The sequence below is a fragment of the Neomonachus schauinslandi genome, chromosome 1 (genome assembly GCF_002201575.2).
Source record: "Neomonachus schauinslandi chromosome 1, ASM220157v2, whole genome shotgun sequence".
NCBI lineage: Eukaryota > Metazoa > Chordata > Mammalia > Carnivora > Phocidae > Neomonachus > Neomonachus schauinslandi.
Window position 1 is genome coordinate 44,671,230 of NC_058403.1, and position 20,643 is coordinate 44,691,872.

At 39.0% G+C, this 20,643-nt stretch overlaps 1 protein-coding gene across 1 annotated transcript in view; it reads right to left on the minus strand.

The window, feature by feature from the left end:
• Positions 1–20,643, minus strand: part of GABRR3 (gamma-aminobutyric acid type A receptor subunit rho3) — a 43,127-nt gene that overhangs the window by 11,959 nt on the left and 10,525 nt on the right. The window contains 6 exon segments of the mRNA XM_021687950.1: positions 2,874–3,026; positions 10,152–10,292; positions 11,535–11,617; positions 15,024–15,096; positions 15,099–15,243; positions 17,839–17,906. Coding sequence (XP_021543625.1) covers positions 2,874–3,026; positions 10,152–10,292; positions 11,535–11,617; positions 15,024–15,096; positions 15,099–15,243; positions 17,839–17,906 — 663 coding nt within the window.

Genomic DNA, 20,643 nt, shown 5'->3' on the forward strand with positions numbered 1-20,643 from the left:
AGATTGAATGAAGAAGCAGAGATAAGAAATCCAGCTGCCCTCCAGAAGGCCAGATAGTAAAGGTTTGCAAAAATGTACAACAATGCCACTCTTCCAACTATTTTTTTGTTTTAGAAAAAAACTATTTTTCATAGAATGTGTTAACTTGTAATGAATTTATTATTGCTATTTTTAGATGGACTAATACATATTTTTAAAAATTCTGTTTTAATATCCAACATGGCTAATAATGATAGATATAACCCACAAAAACAAAAGCTCTCTGGGGTTCCTCATAATTTTTAAGGTGTAAATGGGTCCTAAGAACCTAAGAATGACTGCTAAAGACTAAGAAGGAAATTGAGGATCCAAATACGGAAGATTCAACACATTGGGGGCCCTTAAAAGAACAAGAAAAGCCAAGAGAAAAAGTGGAGTTTAGGCAGGGATGGTGGAGGAGGTAATAGTAGTCTGTTGGGTTTGAGCATGTGGCGTGCCCACAGCACTTGGAGATGAAGTCCAGCAGGTAGCTGGAATACTATCTGGAACTTGAGGGAAGGATTTGAGATAAGGACTTAGATTTGGGATATATTTTCATAGAGACAGTAGTCAGAAACAAGAGTCTTGCTCCATTTGATGAGTGAATCAAAAGCGAGCAAAACCTTGGGAGGGAGTTACCAGACTCAAGGAGTAGAAGGAAGACAAAGTAGGAAGACAAATGAAAGAAAAATCTAAAAGAGGAGGAAACCTAGACTAGTGCAGAGTATTGCAAATGCATTTATTGTTTGTTTGTTTGGTTTTATCAAACACTATGGACCAGGCATCGGCCCAGGCAGTTGACATGAATGCTCCCATTTATTTCATCATTCATTTCATACGGTGACCTTGGAAGGCTATATTAATCATCTCATTTTGCAGATGAAGAAGAGGAGGCTGGGCTTTTGACACTTGGTTCTGAATTTGGAGAGGATGCTTAATAGTGTCAAATACTTCAATGTGATGAAGGGGAAACAACCGAGAAAAGGCAAATGGGATAGACAGTCAGAGGGACCTTCTGGAGAATCAGGTAGCCCAGTATTTGGAAACAGCCAGTCAAGCAGAGTGCAAAATATCTTTTTATTTATTTTATTTTATTTTATCTTATCTTATCTTATTTTATTTTATTTTATTTTTTAAGAGAGAGAGAGCACTGGGGGGAGGGGGAAGGGAGAGAGAAAATCTTAAGCAGGCTCCAGGCCCAGCACAGAGCTTGGTGCAGGGCTTGATCTCATGACCTGAGCTGAAATCAAGAGTCGGATGCTTAACCGACTGAGCCACGCAGGCGCCCCCAGAGCACAAAATATCTTTGAAAAACCTTGAGGGTGTTAAGAAGCAAAAGCCTGAGGGGATAGCAGTGGTATAGGAATACTACAGTTCCCTTCAGTGAGATAAGAGGGGAGAGGGACACTTCTGATTTATATATTATTTTACATAAATCTGCATAGCAATTTCCCAACCCCCTAGGGAATCAGATGTAGATGCAAGAAGCATAGAATTTCAGGGGAGACTTAAAGGCATTTCAGTGTTCTCCATTCTCCCCATCCCGCCCTGGAACCAGCTTCTATTACTTGTCATTTTAAAAGTGTAAGAGCTGAGCAGTAGGCTTCAGAAATCTGATTGAAAATCATGTTCACAAACCTTTAGAGACTGAACGTCTTTCTCATTCTGTCTTGAGGGCTGGAAATGTGCCTCTCATCTCCCATTCGGCTCTACCCTGCCCCACTGCCGTATGAGGTCAGGGCGCAACTGCTCTGATGTGAAGTCACAGCCACAATAATTTAATTACTCATTCAGATGGTATTTTTTTCCCATGAAGATAGTCAAGCCTCAAATTCTTATAGATTAAAGCTTTTAATAGGGGAAAGAGGTGAACAAATTATTAATATTAATGACAATTTGTGTCTTTCAAATGATCTTTTGAAGTATGCATATAATTTGTGAACATTAGCTTAGAAATCACCCTTTCTGGAATGAATTGTGTGATAATTACAATGATTGTGAAGCACTTATAACAATCTTCTGTCTAGGTAGAGCATTACAGGTCAAAGAACAAAATCAGCTGAAATGAGGGAGCTCTGCCCTGAAACAGCAGAGGAGGCAAGTGGGATTGACTCTTGGGTTCTCATTAAGTAACAGGTTATCCAAGTGCTTAGCCGGGCATCTTCCACTTGGTAAGAACTCAGTCACTGCTAAGCGGGCCTGACATCATTCCCATAAATCAGTATGTGTGACAGTGGCATGTGGCATGCCATGCTAGACAGAGTAGATAATCATACCTGTGTGATGACTTAATGAAGCCAGCAATGCCTCCCCCTTTGAATCTCTTGCCAACTAAGGAAGCACAGTAACAAATTTCACTGTGGTTTGTTCTGATTTTGGTGTTTAGGCTAAGCCCCAATTTTTAATTAGCATTGCCCCCTACCCCAAGAAGTAATGTATTAAGATACCGGTAGTACAGTGTGCATTAGTTTGAAGGTTCTTTTTTCTATGATGCAAAGGTTTGTCATGCAAAGCAAAGTGGGTTGGGGCAAGAGACGGGGAGGTTTCCCTGAAAGTGAGGCGATAGGTTTGTAAAGTGAGGCTGTTTATGCTCCATAATTTCATAATTTCTCCTTACTATTCCCCTTTTGGTCATCTGGCTCAGGCTTTATACCTAATGCCTCAGTTCCCCAGGAAAGAAAGAGTCCAATCATATTTTGCCCCCAAGGCTGTCAAGATAAATATTGTAACCTGAGTGCATGTCTCTAAGTACCCCTACTAAACCATCACTCTTTTCCTCTCCACTTATCACCACTTATTTACCTTCTTGAACTTTCTCTGATATTAACATTTCACAAAGGTATAGAAAGACTTACCCAGGGAAACTCTTGCAGGAACAGCTTTCTGGTCAATCCAAAATGAAACCCATGAAAGCATTACCATCAGCATAGCTGGGAAATATGTTTGTAGCACAAAGAAGAAGATATGCCTCCTTAGCACAAAGTTGATGAAAAGCCTATTGTACCAACCTATGAGAAAAAGCCAGAGTTTTCCTTAGAACAGGCTTCCTCACGAAAGCATCACACTAAGTGGAATCACCTGCTTCTTTAAACACTAAGCTCTAAGGGAACATGGAACTGAACACACTCACCCTTGTTTACCCAGCAGGAGGACAGGGCCTGGGCCTGTCACTCCATCAATGTTTGTTGGACTAACTGACCTGTAGTCTGTTTAGTTATGTGATTCAAAGATTCCCCTTAGGTATGTGCACCGCAATGTTTATAGCAGCAATGTCCACAATAGCCAAACTATGGCAAGATCCAAGATATCTGTCAACAGATGAATGGATAAAGAAGATGTGGTATTTTTGGAATATTATGCAGCCATCAAAAAACCCTGAAATCTTGGCATTTGCAATGATGTGGATGGAACTAGAGGGTATTATGCTAAGTGAAATAAGTCAGTCAGAGAAAGACAAGTATCATATGATCTCACTGATATGAGGAATTTGAGAAACAAGACAGAGGACCATAGGGGAAGGGAGGAAAAAATGAAACGAGATAAAACCAGAGAGGGAGACAAACCATAAGAGACTCTTAATCTCAGGAAACAAACTGAGGTTTGCTGGAGTGGTGGGGGGTGGGAGGGATGGGGTGGCTGGGTGATGGGCACTGGGGAGGGTATATGCTATGGTGAGCTCTGTGAATTGTATAAGACTGATGACTCACAGACCTGTACCTCTGAAACAAATAATACATTATATGTTTAAAAAAAAAAGAAGATAGTAGGAAGGGAAAAATGAAGTGGGAAAATCGGAGGGGGAGACGAACCATGAGAGACTATGGACTCTGAGAAACAAACTGAGGGTTTTAGAGGGGAGGGGGGTGGGGGCATTCATTAGCCCAGTGACGGGTATTAAGGAGGGCACATACTGCATGGAGCACTGGGTGTTATATGCAAACAATGAATCGTGGATCACTACATCAAAAACTAATGATGTAATGTATGATGACTAACATAACATAATATAATAAAATTAAAAATAAAAGATTCCCCTTAAATTTCATAGCTGCTGTTCAGGAATGACTGATAATTATATTTTGTGGAACGGCCTTTAAAGACCTTTCTCCAAAATATATTGTGTTTGCATTATTTCTGCAAGTGGGCAAATCTTCAATACATGACAAATGACTGGGTGAAATAGCCAATAAACCATGTATTAGCTTCAACAAATGAAAGGGAAAATTTTACCTGAAGGAAAAGATTCACAATAGCTACTGAGTCATTGGATTCCAAGTTGGAATCCAGACAGCAAGGGATTCATAAAGGGAGTGGGTGAAAGGAATATCCATAAACTGTATTATTTCAAATTCTGGTGGGTACCATTCATTTATCTATAATAAATCTGAAAAAAAGTAATCAAATGATGATGTTTCTTTGCTTCTGGTTGGAATTATATAAACTCATGTTGGTAATATTGATTGATTCATGCTGATCAGAAGCAACAACTGCAGTCACATCCGTACAATTTTGTTCAGGTTTCCTTTTTCACACTGGTTGAAAGGAAGTTTAAAGCCAAAAAAAACAAGGGACTATAGGTTAAAAATTATAAAACAAAATCATACGCTTTGTAAAAGGGTTTAAAGAATACTTCTACTAGTCTCAGTAGTAATTTCTTAGGAAACTCAAGATGGCACACTTATTAGATGGATCAAGTCAATATTTAGGCATTCAGCCCAAAACATAAACCGAGCAAACCCACCCTGAATTGGCAGACTCTCCTCTTAGTATTCTATATGCAATTACGTGCCGATGACCCTTCTTGTCCCTATCTGTTCTGAGGTTCTCTCTCACCATCAGTTGATGTATGTTTCAGGAATATCAAACAATTTCATTCCCAAGGGAAATAGAAGACACATTACATAGTGCATTGTAAAGTCAGAATATACAGTATTTTTTGAGCTACTCATTGTCTTGTATTACCCATGTTACAGACCCGCTTCATTATTGTGTGCTGTTGAGAATTTTGATTATAGCTGTAGACTGGAATAACAGCCTCTCTGATATTATATCTTCATATAATCATTGTGAGATTAAAGGAGATAAGGAAAAGTTGTGGAAGAATTTCGTAAAGACACTGTTAGTATATATGGTTTTAACTATGAACTAAATTTTGGTAACAGGGTCCTTTCTTTACTCATAATTTTCTGAATAATAACTTTGTTTTTGGCAACTGAGCAGGAGAAATGCTGCTCTGCTGTGTGGTTCTTCAGGGCAGGGGAGACTAGGGATCATATTGTGGTTGAAGCTATAGGCCAGGAAGAGCTCTCTCCACCACCAGGAAAGGTGGTGCGGCCTTGAAAAGTTGTGGAACCCTCATTTTGGATAGTGTGATAAAGAGTCTGACTCCACTTTTGATATTTGACTTCTCATATCTCCCAAGCCCTATTTTCCCTCCCCATTTTGTCCCACATCTGCACAAACCAATAAGAAAGCTGCGTGCTCCCTCTTTTGACGCCCATGGGAAGTTCAAAGCATGCAAGGGAGCCCTCACCCTAGCCCCACCCTCTAACCACCATAAAACCCCAAGCCAGTCACCCCTCCTCATTTTCTCAAGCCATTTTCAGACCTACTTGGGAGCCTACCTCACTCTCTCTAGAAAACCTCGTTATGTGTGTAATAAATCTCTTTTTACCCTTCTGCTAAGTGTGTGGCATCATCAGCTTTGACATCTGAACCACATTCTGGGTGGAAAGGCCCATCAGCCTCCATCAGGTTGTTGCACAGTAGAAAGAAGGGGAGTTTATGAAAGAGAGAAGAGGGCTGGAGAGTTGGCAGATAGGAAAATGCAAAAGAGGGGAAGTGATTGAGGAGTCAGTCCCAAGAAAATGTTCAAGAAGGTTTTTATACCTAGAGACTGTCACCTTCAATGGCCTGTGACATTAAAGGCCTCATTCTGTGTTGAAAGGATCCAGATGATGTTGTTGATGAAAACAGTGATGATGATAGTTACTAGCTCGTATTTCCTGAGCACTTACCATATGGCAGATGGTATTCAAAGTTATTTATGGCAGATGGTATTCTAAATTATTTAAATGTATTAAATCATGTATCCTCACAACCCTATGAGGTAGAGCGTGTTATAAAAACAACTTAAAGATGAAGACATTGAGGCTTAGGGAGACTAACCAACTTGCCAACGTTTCTAGTAAGTGGCAGGGCCAGGATTTGAACTCATGTAGTCTGTCTCCAAAACTTGTACTTTTAGCCACTACATTATGCTACAGTAAAGAATAATTATCAATGCATTCTTTAGGGGCAGGAGTCATTTTCTTTTCCTTTGTAAATTTACAGTGCATGATTGTGAGGGACATTGAAAGGCACGAGAGGGCAGAAGCCCTCACCTGCTTGTTAACATTGCCAGGAAAAAGTGGGAACCTGATGGTTCAGCTATCAAATGGAAACTAAAGTTGTATAATTATAACTCTACTTCTAGCTCAGAGCCAGAAGTACAGTTTTTTCTGTATAGCTGATTTGGCTATACAGAGGTTATGGTAGTTGTTATAATGATAGGAATGAAGACAAAATATAAAAAAAGTTATTTTTGATGAAGCTAGTATGTTTAAGCAGGATACTAACCTGAGAAAAACACTTGGGTTTAGGTCTCAGGAGACCATATTTAATAATTCACGGATAATGTGAGGCAGAACTATCATATACTTGTGAGCTAAAATAAATTTGTAAATGCTGATATTTCTGAAACCTAAGAATCATTGAATAAACCCATATATGATTAACAACTTGATATTTGGAGGCGCCTGGGTGGTGCAGTTGGTTAAGCGTCCCACTCTTGGTTTCAGTTCAGGTCATGATCTCAGGGTCATGAGATCAAACCCCGCCTGGGGTTCCACACTCAGTGCAGAGTCTGCTTAAGACTCTCTCCCTCTCTCCCTGCCCTTCCCAGTCCCACTCTCAATCTCTCTCTCAAATAAATAAATAAAATCTTTAAAAAACTTGATATTTGACTACAACTTCCAAAATGCTTTACTCTTATATTTTTTATAGTCTTAAAGCCCATTTTAATCTTTCTTATTAAAAATGTATACATTGTAACAATTTAAAAATACAGAAGTGTTGAAATAAAATTGAAAATATTCCTAATTTATACTCAACTCTCAGAAGTATCAATCGTTAATCTTTCTGGACATTAAAAAAACATATATATAAATCCTTCTTTAAAAAAATATTTTACTCATTTATTTGACAGAGAGAAAGTGAGAGAGCACAAGCAGGGGGAGCGGCAGAGGGAGAGGGAGAGGGAGAGGGAGAAACAGGCCCTGGGATCATGACCTGAGCTGAAGGCAGACGTTTAATTGACTGAGCCACCCAGGTGCCCCTATATAAGTAAGTCCTTTTTAAAATAACAAATATGGGATTATATATATTCTTCTATAACATGACTTAAAATTTTTAAAATTTATCATGGATAATTTTTTATCATGCTATACAAACCATGTATGTTTAAATTCTTTTCTTTTTTTATTTTTCTTAGAAATCAAAATGTTTTTTCTTAAAATTGTAACTACACCGGAATGTTAAGAATTTTTAGTGGATTTTAAAACACTTAAGAGCATCTTTCTGAGCAGGAAGTTTTTCAATGTAAGTATTTTGCATGGCTTTAGGCAGACTCTAAAACATGACCAGAAGAAGTATAAAAATCAACTAGTGTAGGACCTGCCAAATAGGGCTTAAAAAACCTGACAAGAACAAATAAAAAGACAGCAAAGCCAATGGAATGGCTACTGGTGAAGTAAGAATTTGGAAATGAAATTTAACCTTTTCTTCTTAAGAGGATGGTTGGGTGTATATTAATGGATACTAGTGTTTCAAAATCTGAAGAGCTGTCATTGCCCTTAATATACACGTAGTATATACTCTGTGCAGGAAACAATACTCTTAGATTTCTATGCTTCATATGTATGACATTGTAATAGCTTCAAACATTGCAAAGACTTAGTCACAATCTATCATGTGCCAAAGTTATTTCATCATAACAACAGCAAAATGAAAATAGCTATAAATTATACTTTGACATGTATCATTATTCATCCCACACTTTCCTTTGTTTAAATATTAATTAAATTTAGGACTCAGAGCATTAAAAATCCTGATAAAAACATACACAGTTGACCCTTGAACAATGTAGGGGTTAGGAATGCTGGCCCTGGTGTTGTTGAAAACCTGCAGAGAACTTTCTAGTCCCCCCAAACCTAACTACTAATAGCCTACTGCTGTCTGGAAGCCTCACTAAACATAACAGTTGAGTAAGACATATTTTGTACGTTATATGTCTTATATACTGTTTTCTTACAGTAAAGTAAGCTCGAGAAAAGAAAATGTTAAAAAAACCATAAGGGAGAGAAAATGCATGGGCAGTACCATACTGTATTTATCGAAAACTTTCGCATGTAAGTGGACCGTGCAGTTCAAACTCATGTTGTTCAAGGGTCAACTGTATTTACGTATATAGAGAAAGAGAGAAAAGAAAAAGGAGAAGGACATATATAAAAATAATAACAGTTTACCTCTAGGAGGTGGGATTACAAAGGCTTTTTCTTTAAACTTCTCTGAATATTTTTTTCAAATTATCTGCCTTTTATTTATTCATTCATTCAACAATTACCTATTGAGCATCTAGTATGTGCCAGGGGTATACCAATGATCAAACCAAATAATAGGTGTGTTACTTATATAATCAGAAAAGAGAAAAGGCCATAAGCATTATTATAGTTAATAGCATTATCTGCTGAATCCCAAGCATTGTAGACAAATAAGTGAAATGGAGCATTCGTTCTGGATCTAAATGGCTAAATAGCTGTTGGTTCTAGAAAGTCCTTTAGCTTCCCTGTGATGTAAATTTTGATTTCTCTCTTAATGATTCAGGCTTGTAGATAACAACCTGATAACGCCTCTCCCAAGTCTAAGGGCAGAGTAGAGCACCTCCAGGGAGAAAAGTCAGTAGGTAAAAGGATTCTAGGCAGGGCAGCCCTGAAACTCAGGGGCCAGCATACATTTTCCAGCCTAGCTATGGCTTCAAAAATCTAAAACGGCATTTTATATGGATTCTTCCTGAAATGACCCCAAATGCTAATAACCAGGGAAGAGAAAGCTACTTCTAACTTTAATCAACAGGGATCAAGTATAATTTAAAAAGTGCCATGTATACATGTTGCCAAACAAAAAATATATCTGTCATAGTAAAGAGAATACAATATAGGCCTGATTGAATGGACTTTCTGTTTTACTCCCTGATTCACTCAGCCATACTTATTGAGTATATGTGCTGCTGAAGCAAGCACAGCAATATTCATCAAGTATCTATGATGTGCCATGCCCATTCCAGGTGCTGGGGAAGAAATGATGAACAAGACAGACAGATTTCTTGCACTCTTTCTAGTCAGGCCCTCAGACAAGAAAAAGGTCAACTAGAGATGTATTTCAGGTAGCATTAAGTGCTGTGAAGACAAATACAGACAGGGAATGGTGAGGAAGGAGGCCTAGTCTAGACATGATGGTTAAGAAAGCACTCTTTGAGATGATATTTGAACAACACTCTGAATGGAAGGAGGGAGCCGGTCATGAGAAAACTGGGGGAACATCACTCCAGGCAGAGGGAAGAAAAGGCCACAGCAGCTGTGTGGGTAGAATGAGACAGGTGTGTTTGAGGACAGGCAAGGCCAGCGTGGAGATAGCAGAGGGGGCGGGTGTAGTGGGTGAGGTCAGAGGTAGATCATGTGGGCCTTGTAGGCCATTTGAGAAAGTTGAGTTTTGTTTTAAGTGTGGGGGAAACACACTGGAGGGTTTTTAGCAGGAAAGGATTGTGGTCTTCATGTTTTCAAAGATCACTCCGTCGGCTGTATTAACAGTAGACTGCAGAGGCCAGGAGTGGAAGCAAGATGTTTATTTAGAGGTGACGGCATGAGGAGGAGAAGTCACATACTGGAAAGGCAGAGGAGGCTGCCTGTACAGAAGGAAAGAGGGTACTGGCTAAACGGGACACTTGTTTGGATTCAGGTCTCTTCACATGTTGTGGTACTTTGCAAACAGTAGGTGCTCAGTAAGTGCTGATAAACTGTCCACATAAAATAATGCACCTGCGCTGCTGTAGAAAGCAAATCCACTGGATGCACTGAACTCCTCAATGAAGAACTGAGAAAGGGAAATATGCTCATCAGTATTTAGGGACTTGTTGCCCCGTTTCCAGTACAACATTAGATCCTCTTCATTGTAGGCATCTAAAACAAGAGAATAATATTCTTGTTACTAGAATCAGTTCTTGTGTGCTCCATGAGGTCTATAGCCATGTTTTACGCAGTTCTGTATCTCCGGTGCCTGGTCCAGTGACATGTAGATATCAGATCCTGAAAAACGTTTGCCAATAGACTAATAATACCCATACCTACCAAAAGAAAAAAATAATCTCCAAAACTTCGACCCTAATCACCGGCATAGTGTGGAGGTCTTTCTTGTGCCCACACGTTGAGTTAAAACTCTCCGAATAGCTGCTCCCCTCCCTGTGTGCAGAGTCCTGTCAGAACACCGTCTGCTCCGAGTCAGAGGCCTGACCCTAGGTCGGCAGGCCCCTTTAGTTTCGTAACTCTCTCAGATGAAATTCCAAAATCAGCTGAGCTCATAAAGAGTTTTCTTCTGAAATCAAATAGCGTTATAGAAAGCTTCTAATGGATTTGGGGAGGAGCATCCACTGAGATTCCCAGCATTTTGGCCAATTATGAAAATTTGCAGTCAGATTTTAAGATGTTGTATCAAAAACAACTGATGGGGGCGTGCCTGGGTGGCTCAGTCGGTTAAGTGTCTGCCTTCAGCTCAGGTCATGATCCCAGCGTCCTGGGATCGAGCCCCGCATCGGGCTCCCTGCTCAGCGGGGAGCCTGCTTCTCCCTCTCCCTCTGCCTGCCACTCCGCCTGCTTGTGCTCTCTCTCTCTTTCTCTCCACCAAATAAATAAAATCTTAAAAAAACAAAAACAAAACAAAACAAAAAACCAACTGATGGGTCAGCAACAGTGATTGACAAGGAGCCGGCTCAGAGCCCTCTGACAGGGCTTTGATTAGAGGGTCTATGTCTAGAGCTGCCTTTTTCTGGGGAACGCAAGTACATTTAGTGGAAGTTTGTGACTTATATGAGAACATGAATTCCAGAGCTTTCCAAATTTGGGAGGTGTGTCAGTCTATGTTAATAACATCAGCAAGAATATACCCTTTTAGGGAACTTGTTCCTTTATAACCAGGTGGAAACTACAGAATATGTACTATGAAAACATCCTTTCCCTGCATGTTCTCTTTTGAGAGACAATCTGCCATCATCTTTGGTTTAAAAAAAAAAGTAATTATTTTGAACCAACATACTTAACTTATATCAAGATTTTTAAATGCTTGTTAAGAACATGCTTATATACGTGCAGGTATGTGATGGTATGTTCAGATCATGAGTACTCATTCCATCAGGAAGTAAGACTTACAGCTTTCCAGTTCAAGGGAACAGTTTTGAGTGTCAAGAGGAAACCTGCTGAAATCCATAAAGCACATGGCTGAAACAGTTATCCTATAAAAGGAGAGAGAAAACAGAAACTGCAGATCATTTCACCATATGGCCAAATAAACCTGTAATACTGAAACTCCCTTACTGTGGTGCTTGCTTTGTGTGCCTTTGAAGAATAGTGTGAAACAGGCATTACCATCCTCTATTCAAATAATGTCTAAGGACGCAAACTCAGGAAGGTGTGTAGTTTGCTGAAAACACAGGGTTAACACAGGAATTCCTGCCCTAAAGATTGTTCCTGATCTCACTGCTTCCTAGTCTGCGCCCTCTGTATTTTTTGGCTCCGATGTCTTCAGAAAAACATACTTCAAAGGGAGATGACTTTTAAATAGATTTAAATATTTTCTGCTTTTTCAAAGATCCAAACTTCGTTTCTAGTCATAAAGGGCTGGGATGGTGGTAATAAAAACCTATGGGTAAAGGTTTCTCTCACAAAGCAAGTTTACCTGAGAAAATGCTCTTTCCAGGAGTGAGGAGAAAGCCTGGAGCATTTTCAGTTATAGATATATGTGATCAATGCATAATTCAGGTGCTATTAAGGCTTGCATACTGATGAGGATTGTTTTTTTCAAATTTTATATCCTCCTAGATTTTTCTGGCTTTAGGCAGAGGCTGCTATACTATGATCCTGCCTCAAAGTACAAACTCCGGTATCCACAACAACAGATCAGAGGTTTATAGAAGGCCCCTGAGCAAGTCTGCACAAAACAAAGGCAACAGCTGCTCCTACCCATGGTGCCCCCGAGTTAATCAGAGAAGTAGAGCCATTTTATCTTCCATGGGGTTGAATTCTACTGTCAATAGTCATGCAGCAAAATGCCAACCCAGGGAAGTATCTGGATGACTTTGTGTCACAAAACACTCATTTTGGTATATTCCTGCTACAGTTGACCTTTGAACACTTCAGGGGTTAGGGGCGCCAACTCCTGCGCAGTTGAAAATCACATATAACTTTTGACTCCCCCAAAATTTAACTACTAAAAGCCTACTGTTGACCAGAAGCCTCACTGACAACATAAACAGTCAATTAACACATATTTTTATATGTATTTTATACTGTGTTCCTATAGTAAAACTAGAAAGAAGAGATGTTATTAAGAAAATCATAGGAGAAAATACATTCACAGTACTGTACTGTATTTATCAAAAAAAAGAAAAAATCCACATATAAGTAGATGTGTGCAGAAGGGACCTCTGAAGTCTTTGAGTCTATTCCTTCATAGTAGACATGAATAAATTAACAACCAAAGTGGTCAAGTAAGTGGTGGTAATGAGAAAACTATCCATGACACTTGTTCAAGAACAGTAAGGAAGAATTTATTTAGGGGAACTACCATAATTTGGTTTATTAACAAGGGAAAGAGGAGTGGGCTCAACTCCAAATACAACAAGGAAAAGTAGGGATTTATAGCCAAGAAGCAGGGTTGGGGGCAGTGGATGGAAACTACTCAGAGGAAACATCACTCGTAAGAGGTGGGTGGGAGGGTGGTTCTAGCTAAAACAACCTAACGGGATCCTCGCTGAAGGCTGGCCAGGGTGATCAGACATCACTTGGGGGTGGTAGAAGATGAGGAATCTGATCAGATTTGGAGGGTGATCAGATATTGCAGATGGAGGATTCTGGCTGACTGCACTTAGCAGAGACAAACACAGAAGCTCAAAAGTCAGGGACCAGGTGAGAAGAAAGTTCAGAGGAGCCTAGCAGAGTTTGTGTACTGCCAACCAGGGAAGCTACCTGAACCCTGGGGTCCAAAGTATTAGAACTGAGAGTTGGTCCCATAGGTCCAGCTGACCTTGGTCTCCAGCCTGTCCGGAGGTCAAGCTGATACCAGGTAACTCAAAGCCTCCTCCATAAATCCCATTGTTAGCATAGACTGTCTGCTGTGGCCCAAGGCCTCAGGGTCAACAAAGATCCTCTTACCAGGCAGGATATTTGAAGAGCTTGGAGACTGAGCCAGAAATCATTCTTTGGAATGTGCAGGGTAAGGACAATCTACTGAATTAATTCTTTCATCAAAATAATTAATTTTAAGAAGTTGAAAGTTTTAAACAATTGATTCCTTGGCCAGACGCTGCCATTCTGCTTCTGATTCCTAGTGAGGCCTGACTCCAGTATGGTTCCGAGTCCCATGTTCCTCCTGACTTAAAAGTTCTACCGAAAGTATTACTTTCCTTTCATTGCCTTTTTAAAAACATTGACAGCAATATGGCAATAGCACCTTTGTCCTAAAGCGAGCACGGTGTTTTTAGTGCACAAAAACAACCTGTATTAGTTTTCTATTGCCACTGTAACAAATTACCACAAACTTGGTGGCTTGAAACAACAGAAATTTATTCTCTCACAGTTCTGGAGGACAGAAGTCTGAAATTAGTATCACTACACCAAAATTAAGGTGTCAGAAAGACCCTGTTCCCTCCAGAGGCTCTAGGGGGAAAATGCATCCCTTGCCTCTTACAGCTTCAGGCAGCGCCTGACATCCCTGTGCTAGCGGCTACATCACTCCGGTCTCCGTCTTAATGGTCACGTTGCCTTTCTCTAACAAAGCTACTTACGACTGATTGCATTTGGTCCCAACCAACTGATCCAGGATAATTTTCCTACCTCAAGATCCTTAACTTAATCACATCTGCTAAGATCCCCCCCCACTTTTTTTTGGCCAAATAAAGTAACTTTCACATGTTCCAAGGACTAGGACATGGATATCCTTTGGGGAGCCTTTTTTTTTTTTTTTTTCCAGAGTCTTACGACAGAGTCTGGGATTTCTAAGACATGAAAAACATTGAATTACTTGGATTTACTAAGCATTTTTAGAATTACCAATGATAAGCCATTCAGTATGTACAGGATTCATTAGGCTAAAAGAACATGTTGTGAATTAAAGATGGAGGGCTGTTACAGCATAGTGTCAGAGAAAATGTTTTGAATTAAAAACATGAAAAGGGAGTAAAACAAATTAGCGGTAATTTGAACAATGACTATACCTTCTTGTAAAAAATGAAGGAGATAATTAAGAAAACTATTTAGTTAATCCAAGATTCCAAGACCGCTTGGTAATGTATAATTCGTAAAGAAGAAAAGCAATTTTGTGCACCTATAAAATTGTGGGCCAGACTTTTGGGGATTTCCATACTTTGGCCCACTCTGTCCAACCTTATTTTCCATCATTCTCCAATGATATGCTGATATCCAACGATATCATTCTCCAACGATATGTAGATAGAGTAGAAAACTCTTCTTTAAAATCTAAAAGTTAGAACAAGGAAAAATCACATTTTCTGCCTGTGTCCCAACCTTCAGCATGACTAAACAGACAGTAATATTGTGAGTTAGTCAGAAGTGAGATCCACTAGCTTTGGTGTAGACAACCCTGGTATAGGGAAGCCAAAGAAGGTACACAGCCCTCCTTACCTGAGACTAAAGAGGATGTTTCCATCAGGGTACACGCACAGCATGATGTTCTCCACAGTTGTATCATGAATGATCTTTTAGAATGGACAAAAAAGATGTCAGGTACCCAAATCTTTTTGATCAATCTATGATCAAAGGTCATGCTTTTATTTGTTGTGCTAGGAAAGGAGAGCCTCTCATCTTTCCAGTAATGTCTGAGATAAAAAGTCATTGTAAAGTCCTAGGCAGAGAGAAGAAGAGACAAGTCAAAGCCAGAGGAATATGGTTCAGAATGACCAATTAATACCATTAGTTCTAGATTGATTGGCATGGGTGTTAATGACCTATAAAGTGAATGGCTTATATTGTATTTTCAGGCAGATTTAGGATGAAGCCATTGAGCTTGAGTTGCAGAGCCTCTCCTTCACCTGGAGTCTGGTGAATGTTGAGTTTCTAGGAACCAGAGAGAATTCAAGTTGGGTAAGGGAAGCCAGGTTATAACTGGGAAACATTTCTACATAAGCACTGGTAGAAATCAGCTGAAGAGATCTCAGAAGAAAAGGATTTGGAACTACATGGCCCTGTATTTTATTTTGACTTATTTTTTTCATTGTAAATATATATTCACTTTTATAATGGATTCTGTATCCATACATTTGTATTATTTTTGTTAAAGAAGCCCCCACCCCAAGTTGAATAAACTATAGTCCCACAAAAATGGACACAGCATTTATTAGAGCTGTTAATAGAAAGCGTGCTGTCAGAGATCCTGACATGGAGATAACGATTTTCCTCAGCTTGAGAGAGAGAAAGAATACCAAGAAATTGTGGTTCTCAAATTCTAGTGTTCAAAAGACTTACCTGTGAATTTGTCAAAACAGCACATTCCCCAGAAGCTAGTACCCTGAGATTCTGACCCAGTATGGCTGAGGGAACTGAATTGTTAGTGTGTAACCCAATTGTAAAGAGAGAAAGATGGGGGGCAGATGGAGCTATATTAACATTATTTTAGCAGGGAAAAAAAATGGTTAGTCAATACTTTGAGCTTTGTTTGGCTCTTAGATGCTACATTTAACATCTTGTTTGTGTGAACAAAAACTCCCCTAGCTACATCCAAGTCATTGGGTGTGGATGATGATGATGTGTTTCACCTTTCACAACTGTTTACTTCTTACTATCATTTATTTCCCAACAATACTCAAATTATTCTTGAACTAGTACATGTGACAGAACTTTGACATTTATGGTATAAGCAAAAGACAAATCTCAGTAAACTACAGATAAGTCACCAATTAATGATGAGCTAGTTTGTTTTTTTTTAAGGTTCAGAATAGAGGTGCTTTGTATTATTGCTCTAGGTTAATCTGGGAGCATCAGACATGTAATTTTGAATTAGGGTGAGGGCAAATAAATAGAATGATTCATTCATTCCCATAACACTACTCTAGAGGGTGTTGTGTGGGTTACTGCATGGATTGCTTTAGTAAGCATATATTTAGAATTAGGTGCTCAATCAGATCTGAGCTCATGAAGTCAAATAGCAGACATTGGTACATTTCAGTGACACATCAACATCGCCACTAGTAGGCACCATCATGAGAAAGCAGGCTGAGCACCATGTTGAGAAGAGAGTGGGGTAAAACTTCAAGGAATTGAAAGTGAATTCAGCGTGGGAAGATGATAAAGGAGAAGCAAAAGAAGCCAACACTGGGGGTTACTTATAATTAAAAAGCATTTTCACCTTGGGCATGGAGAACCCAGTGCAGTTTTAGCTGATACTGAGTCCCAGAGTTCACCTTATTCAAGAGAGAAGGATAAGGTCTGGTTTTAAGGGCACCTGGGTGGAGACAATGAGAATTTTAGATGCAGACTGGGCCATTCAGGGATAATTTAGAGATTATGCCAGGGCAGAGGTAAAGAGTACTTGTTCCTGGAGTACAACAGACTCAAGAAAATGTCAGTAGAAGCTGGTTTTTGTCAGGGAAGAGACAAAACTTTTGAAACAAGGCATTTTTAAGTAGTGAGTACCCTTGGTGCTATTCCCTTTGGGAGTAGGGTGGTTAAAATGAAGGAAGTTTCATAGTGAAACTTGAAATAAATACCAAATTCGATAATGATGAGGACTACAAGAACATTAACTGAAGATTGAAACAAATATAACAAGTCATAGAAAATTTTGTCTAGTATTTGCTGGAATTTTTATATGTCCTATAATTTTTCATTCAGTTAGCATTTGGATGGCAATGACTAGTTGGAGGAATCACTATAAATAAAAATATTAAGTATATATATAAAAAGATTATTTGATCTACCAATTTAATTGATTTATATTTTCTAGGTCTGGTTTCCTTAACAGATTCCCTACTTTTTTCTCTTTCTCTCTCTTTTTATATCTTTCTCTCTCTTTTTTTAAAGATTTTATTTATTTATTTGACAGAGAGAGACACAGCAAGAGAGGGAACACAAGCAGGGGGAGTGGGAGAGGGAGAAGCAGGCTTCCAACTGAGCAGGGAGCCCGATGCGGGGCTCAATCCCAGGACTCTGGGATCATGACCTGAGCCGAACGCAGATGCTTAATGACTGAGCCACCCAGGCGCCCCTTCATCTTTTTTTTTTACATTTTATCTTTAATTGTGGTATTTGCATATGATAAAAATAACATATAAAATCTAAATTTCAAGCAGAAAGAGTGAATAGAGAGCAAAGTAACTTCCACTCTACGAAAAAATACATAATAGTAACATACATAATTAAATTGTTTTTTTTAAACACCAGTGATTTTGACACTATTCTCTATCTTTTCAGGAAAAGACCAATATCTCATAGAGAAACTTACCATGTTAACCTCTGAAATGCTGTCAATGCTTTCAACCTGGACATCTATACCTACTGGCACTGGAGACCCTTCAGAAAGAAGAATGACTGATATACTTAGAGATCATTAAAATTATTTTGTAATATTCAAAGCAGAGAGAGATCAATGTTGCAAGTGAATTACTTAAAAAAAATTTTTAACAACAAATTTCTCCATTATCTATTCATATATTATTATATAGTCAATTACAATAAAAAGGCACATGTGTAAATAAATGTTATTTCAATAATTATTACACATTAGACATTATTATATATACATAATTATATACACATTATACATTATTACCCTTAGAAATAACCCAACATTTTCCTTCTTATAGTATACTTATGGTATAGAAGTAGTGTGTTCAATTTTTTTGTTGTTTTTTGTTTTAGCTAGTAGTGATTTAAAAGGGAACAATGTTTCAAAAACATGTCTAAGAGTATGTAGAATTATGTATTCTCTATGGTACGATCATATTTTATAGTCAGGGAGTGGAGTAGTTGTGGAGTTCATGACTCTGAAAAATGTGGGAGCCTTTTCTCTCTTTCCAAAAAATCAGCTTCTTCTGCTTGGGCAGTGCGTGGCAGGCTGGAAGAACACAGACCAGAGTACAGTCTACACAGGGCCTCCACACACTCACAACGGTCTCTTTGCAGGACATCGGTAACCACAACCTGCAGTTGGGATGAAGCAAACATCCTTAGAAATGTGTTTGATGAGAATGCATTGAAAGTCAGAATTGGAGAAAATTCAGACAAGTGCTAAGATTTGTTTGCAGTTGGGTCTCAATGAATCTGGTTCATGGGTCCGGAGAACATGGATGACAATGCCATAAGAAAACCTAGACCAGACCAAGACCAAGACATTTCCTTTTACACCTCACAAAGGGTTTCACCAGTTCCTGTATGAGGGTAAACTGATGTTAACAACTTCCTCACTTAGTACCATGCATGGAATTTGATGTATGTATATGTTAAAATAATTTTTATGTTTATACATGTAGTCTTCATATGCTTTCTTTTCATAGTGACCAATTCTCAATTAAATTTTTTGTCTCTGTAGAATTCTGAGTTTAAAAAAAATACTTTCAACTACTTTTGCAGAAACAGAAATCTTGCCTAGGTGGATCCCAGGTGGTTGTTTTAGTCAAGATTCTGCGATTGAGAAGGTTTGGGCTGGAAAACTTCCTCCTTGAGGCTAATTAACGTCTGGATTTGTGACATGTGACATACATGTGCATATCATTCAACAAAGTGCCTAATTATTGTGTTTTAAATGCATAACACATGGGACGCCTGGGTGGCTCAATCCTTTAAGCAACTGCCTTTGGCTCAGGTCATGATCCCAGGGTCCTTGCTCAGCGGGAAGTCTGCTTCTCCCTCTGCCTGTCACTCCCCCTGCTTGTGAGCCCTCACTCTATCTCTCTCTCTGTGTCAAATAAATAAAATCTTAAAAAATAAATAAATGCACAACACATTATAAAACAAGATATGCCTCGCCAGTCCCTGTCCACCATCTAGGACTCCCCTCATTAATTGGTTGAAGTTACCTTCACTTTACCAAGACAGATTTCCTTTTATATTCCATAACATACCCTCGTATCATTCCTTACTTACAGGGGTTCCAGCTGGCTAGGCCCTGGGCTTGTCACTCAAAAACATTTCCCACTCTGGGTTTCAGGAACACTTTGCTTGCATCGTAACCACCAACGACTTCCTGCAGTATTGGATCAATTACTTTCTATACATTAATGATGACAATTCTATTTAAAAATTGTTTAACGATAATTATGGTTATGCCTTAACTTGGGAACTCTTCAGGATTACTCTATTATATACTGGGTTCAGCTCTGATGCTTTTGTTTTGTTTACTTTTTTTCTTTAGTTAGTAGAGATATCACAATAAAAATTCATGGCCTTTCAGGATCGATTCAGGATGAGTAAATATTCCCATTAATTCCAATAGTCCAAGGGACTGAAAGGCCTGGCGAGGTCTTGGAGAGGTAGCAGAAATGTCCTAGTTAAAATTCTGGTGTTAGAGTCACAGACTAGAGTTTGAACCCAGCTCTACCACTCATCTGTGATCCACGGTAAGTAACATTTCTAAGCTTAGTTTCCTCACCTATAAAATCCTAGTAGCAGTACTCACCTTGGAGACTTATTTGAGGACTAGAAATAACACACAGTTAGTAAACTTAATTGGTGTTCAATAAATGGCACTAAATAAATGTTATTGCTATTGCAATTCAGCAAAAATGCAAACATGCTCCTAGCAATGCAAGTTACTATTCCCAATCTTGCACTCAAACATTTAATCAGCCCACTCCTGACGAGAAAATGATACAGTGCTTCTCACAGAGCACCTATTTTATGACAAAACCTGAGAACAATTTGCATGTAGAATTTTGTGACTTGTAAGCAGATCCCAGTTGTTAATGACTATTTCTGCAAGCTGGGGCAGTCATATAAAGCCACCACACAAGGAGATACTCATGCTACCACTGGAAAGAACTAGACCCTCAGGGTGGTTAGAAGACTGGTTTGGGTTAAAGAGTGGGGTAAAAACATGGCTTGTCCATTAGGAATGGACTCCTGGAAACATTCTCAAATTCTTTTTTCTTCCTTTCAATTCTATTCTTGGGGGGATGAGCTCTTCCATTTTGAAGAAAAATGTTTGCCCTCAGATGCCATCTGACCTCATTTTTGGCTCCTTTGAACTCCATGCCCAAGTGTACCTTACTCCAGGGTCTAGGTATCTATACATTCTCAAGGACAGTGTGGA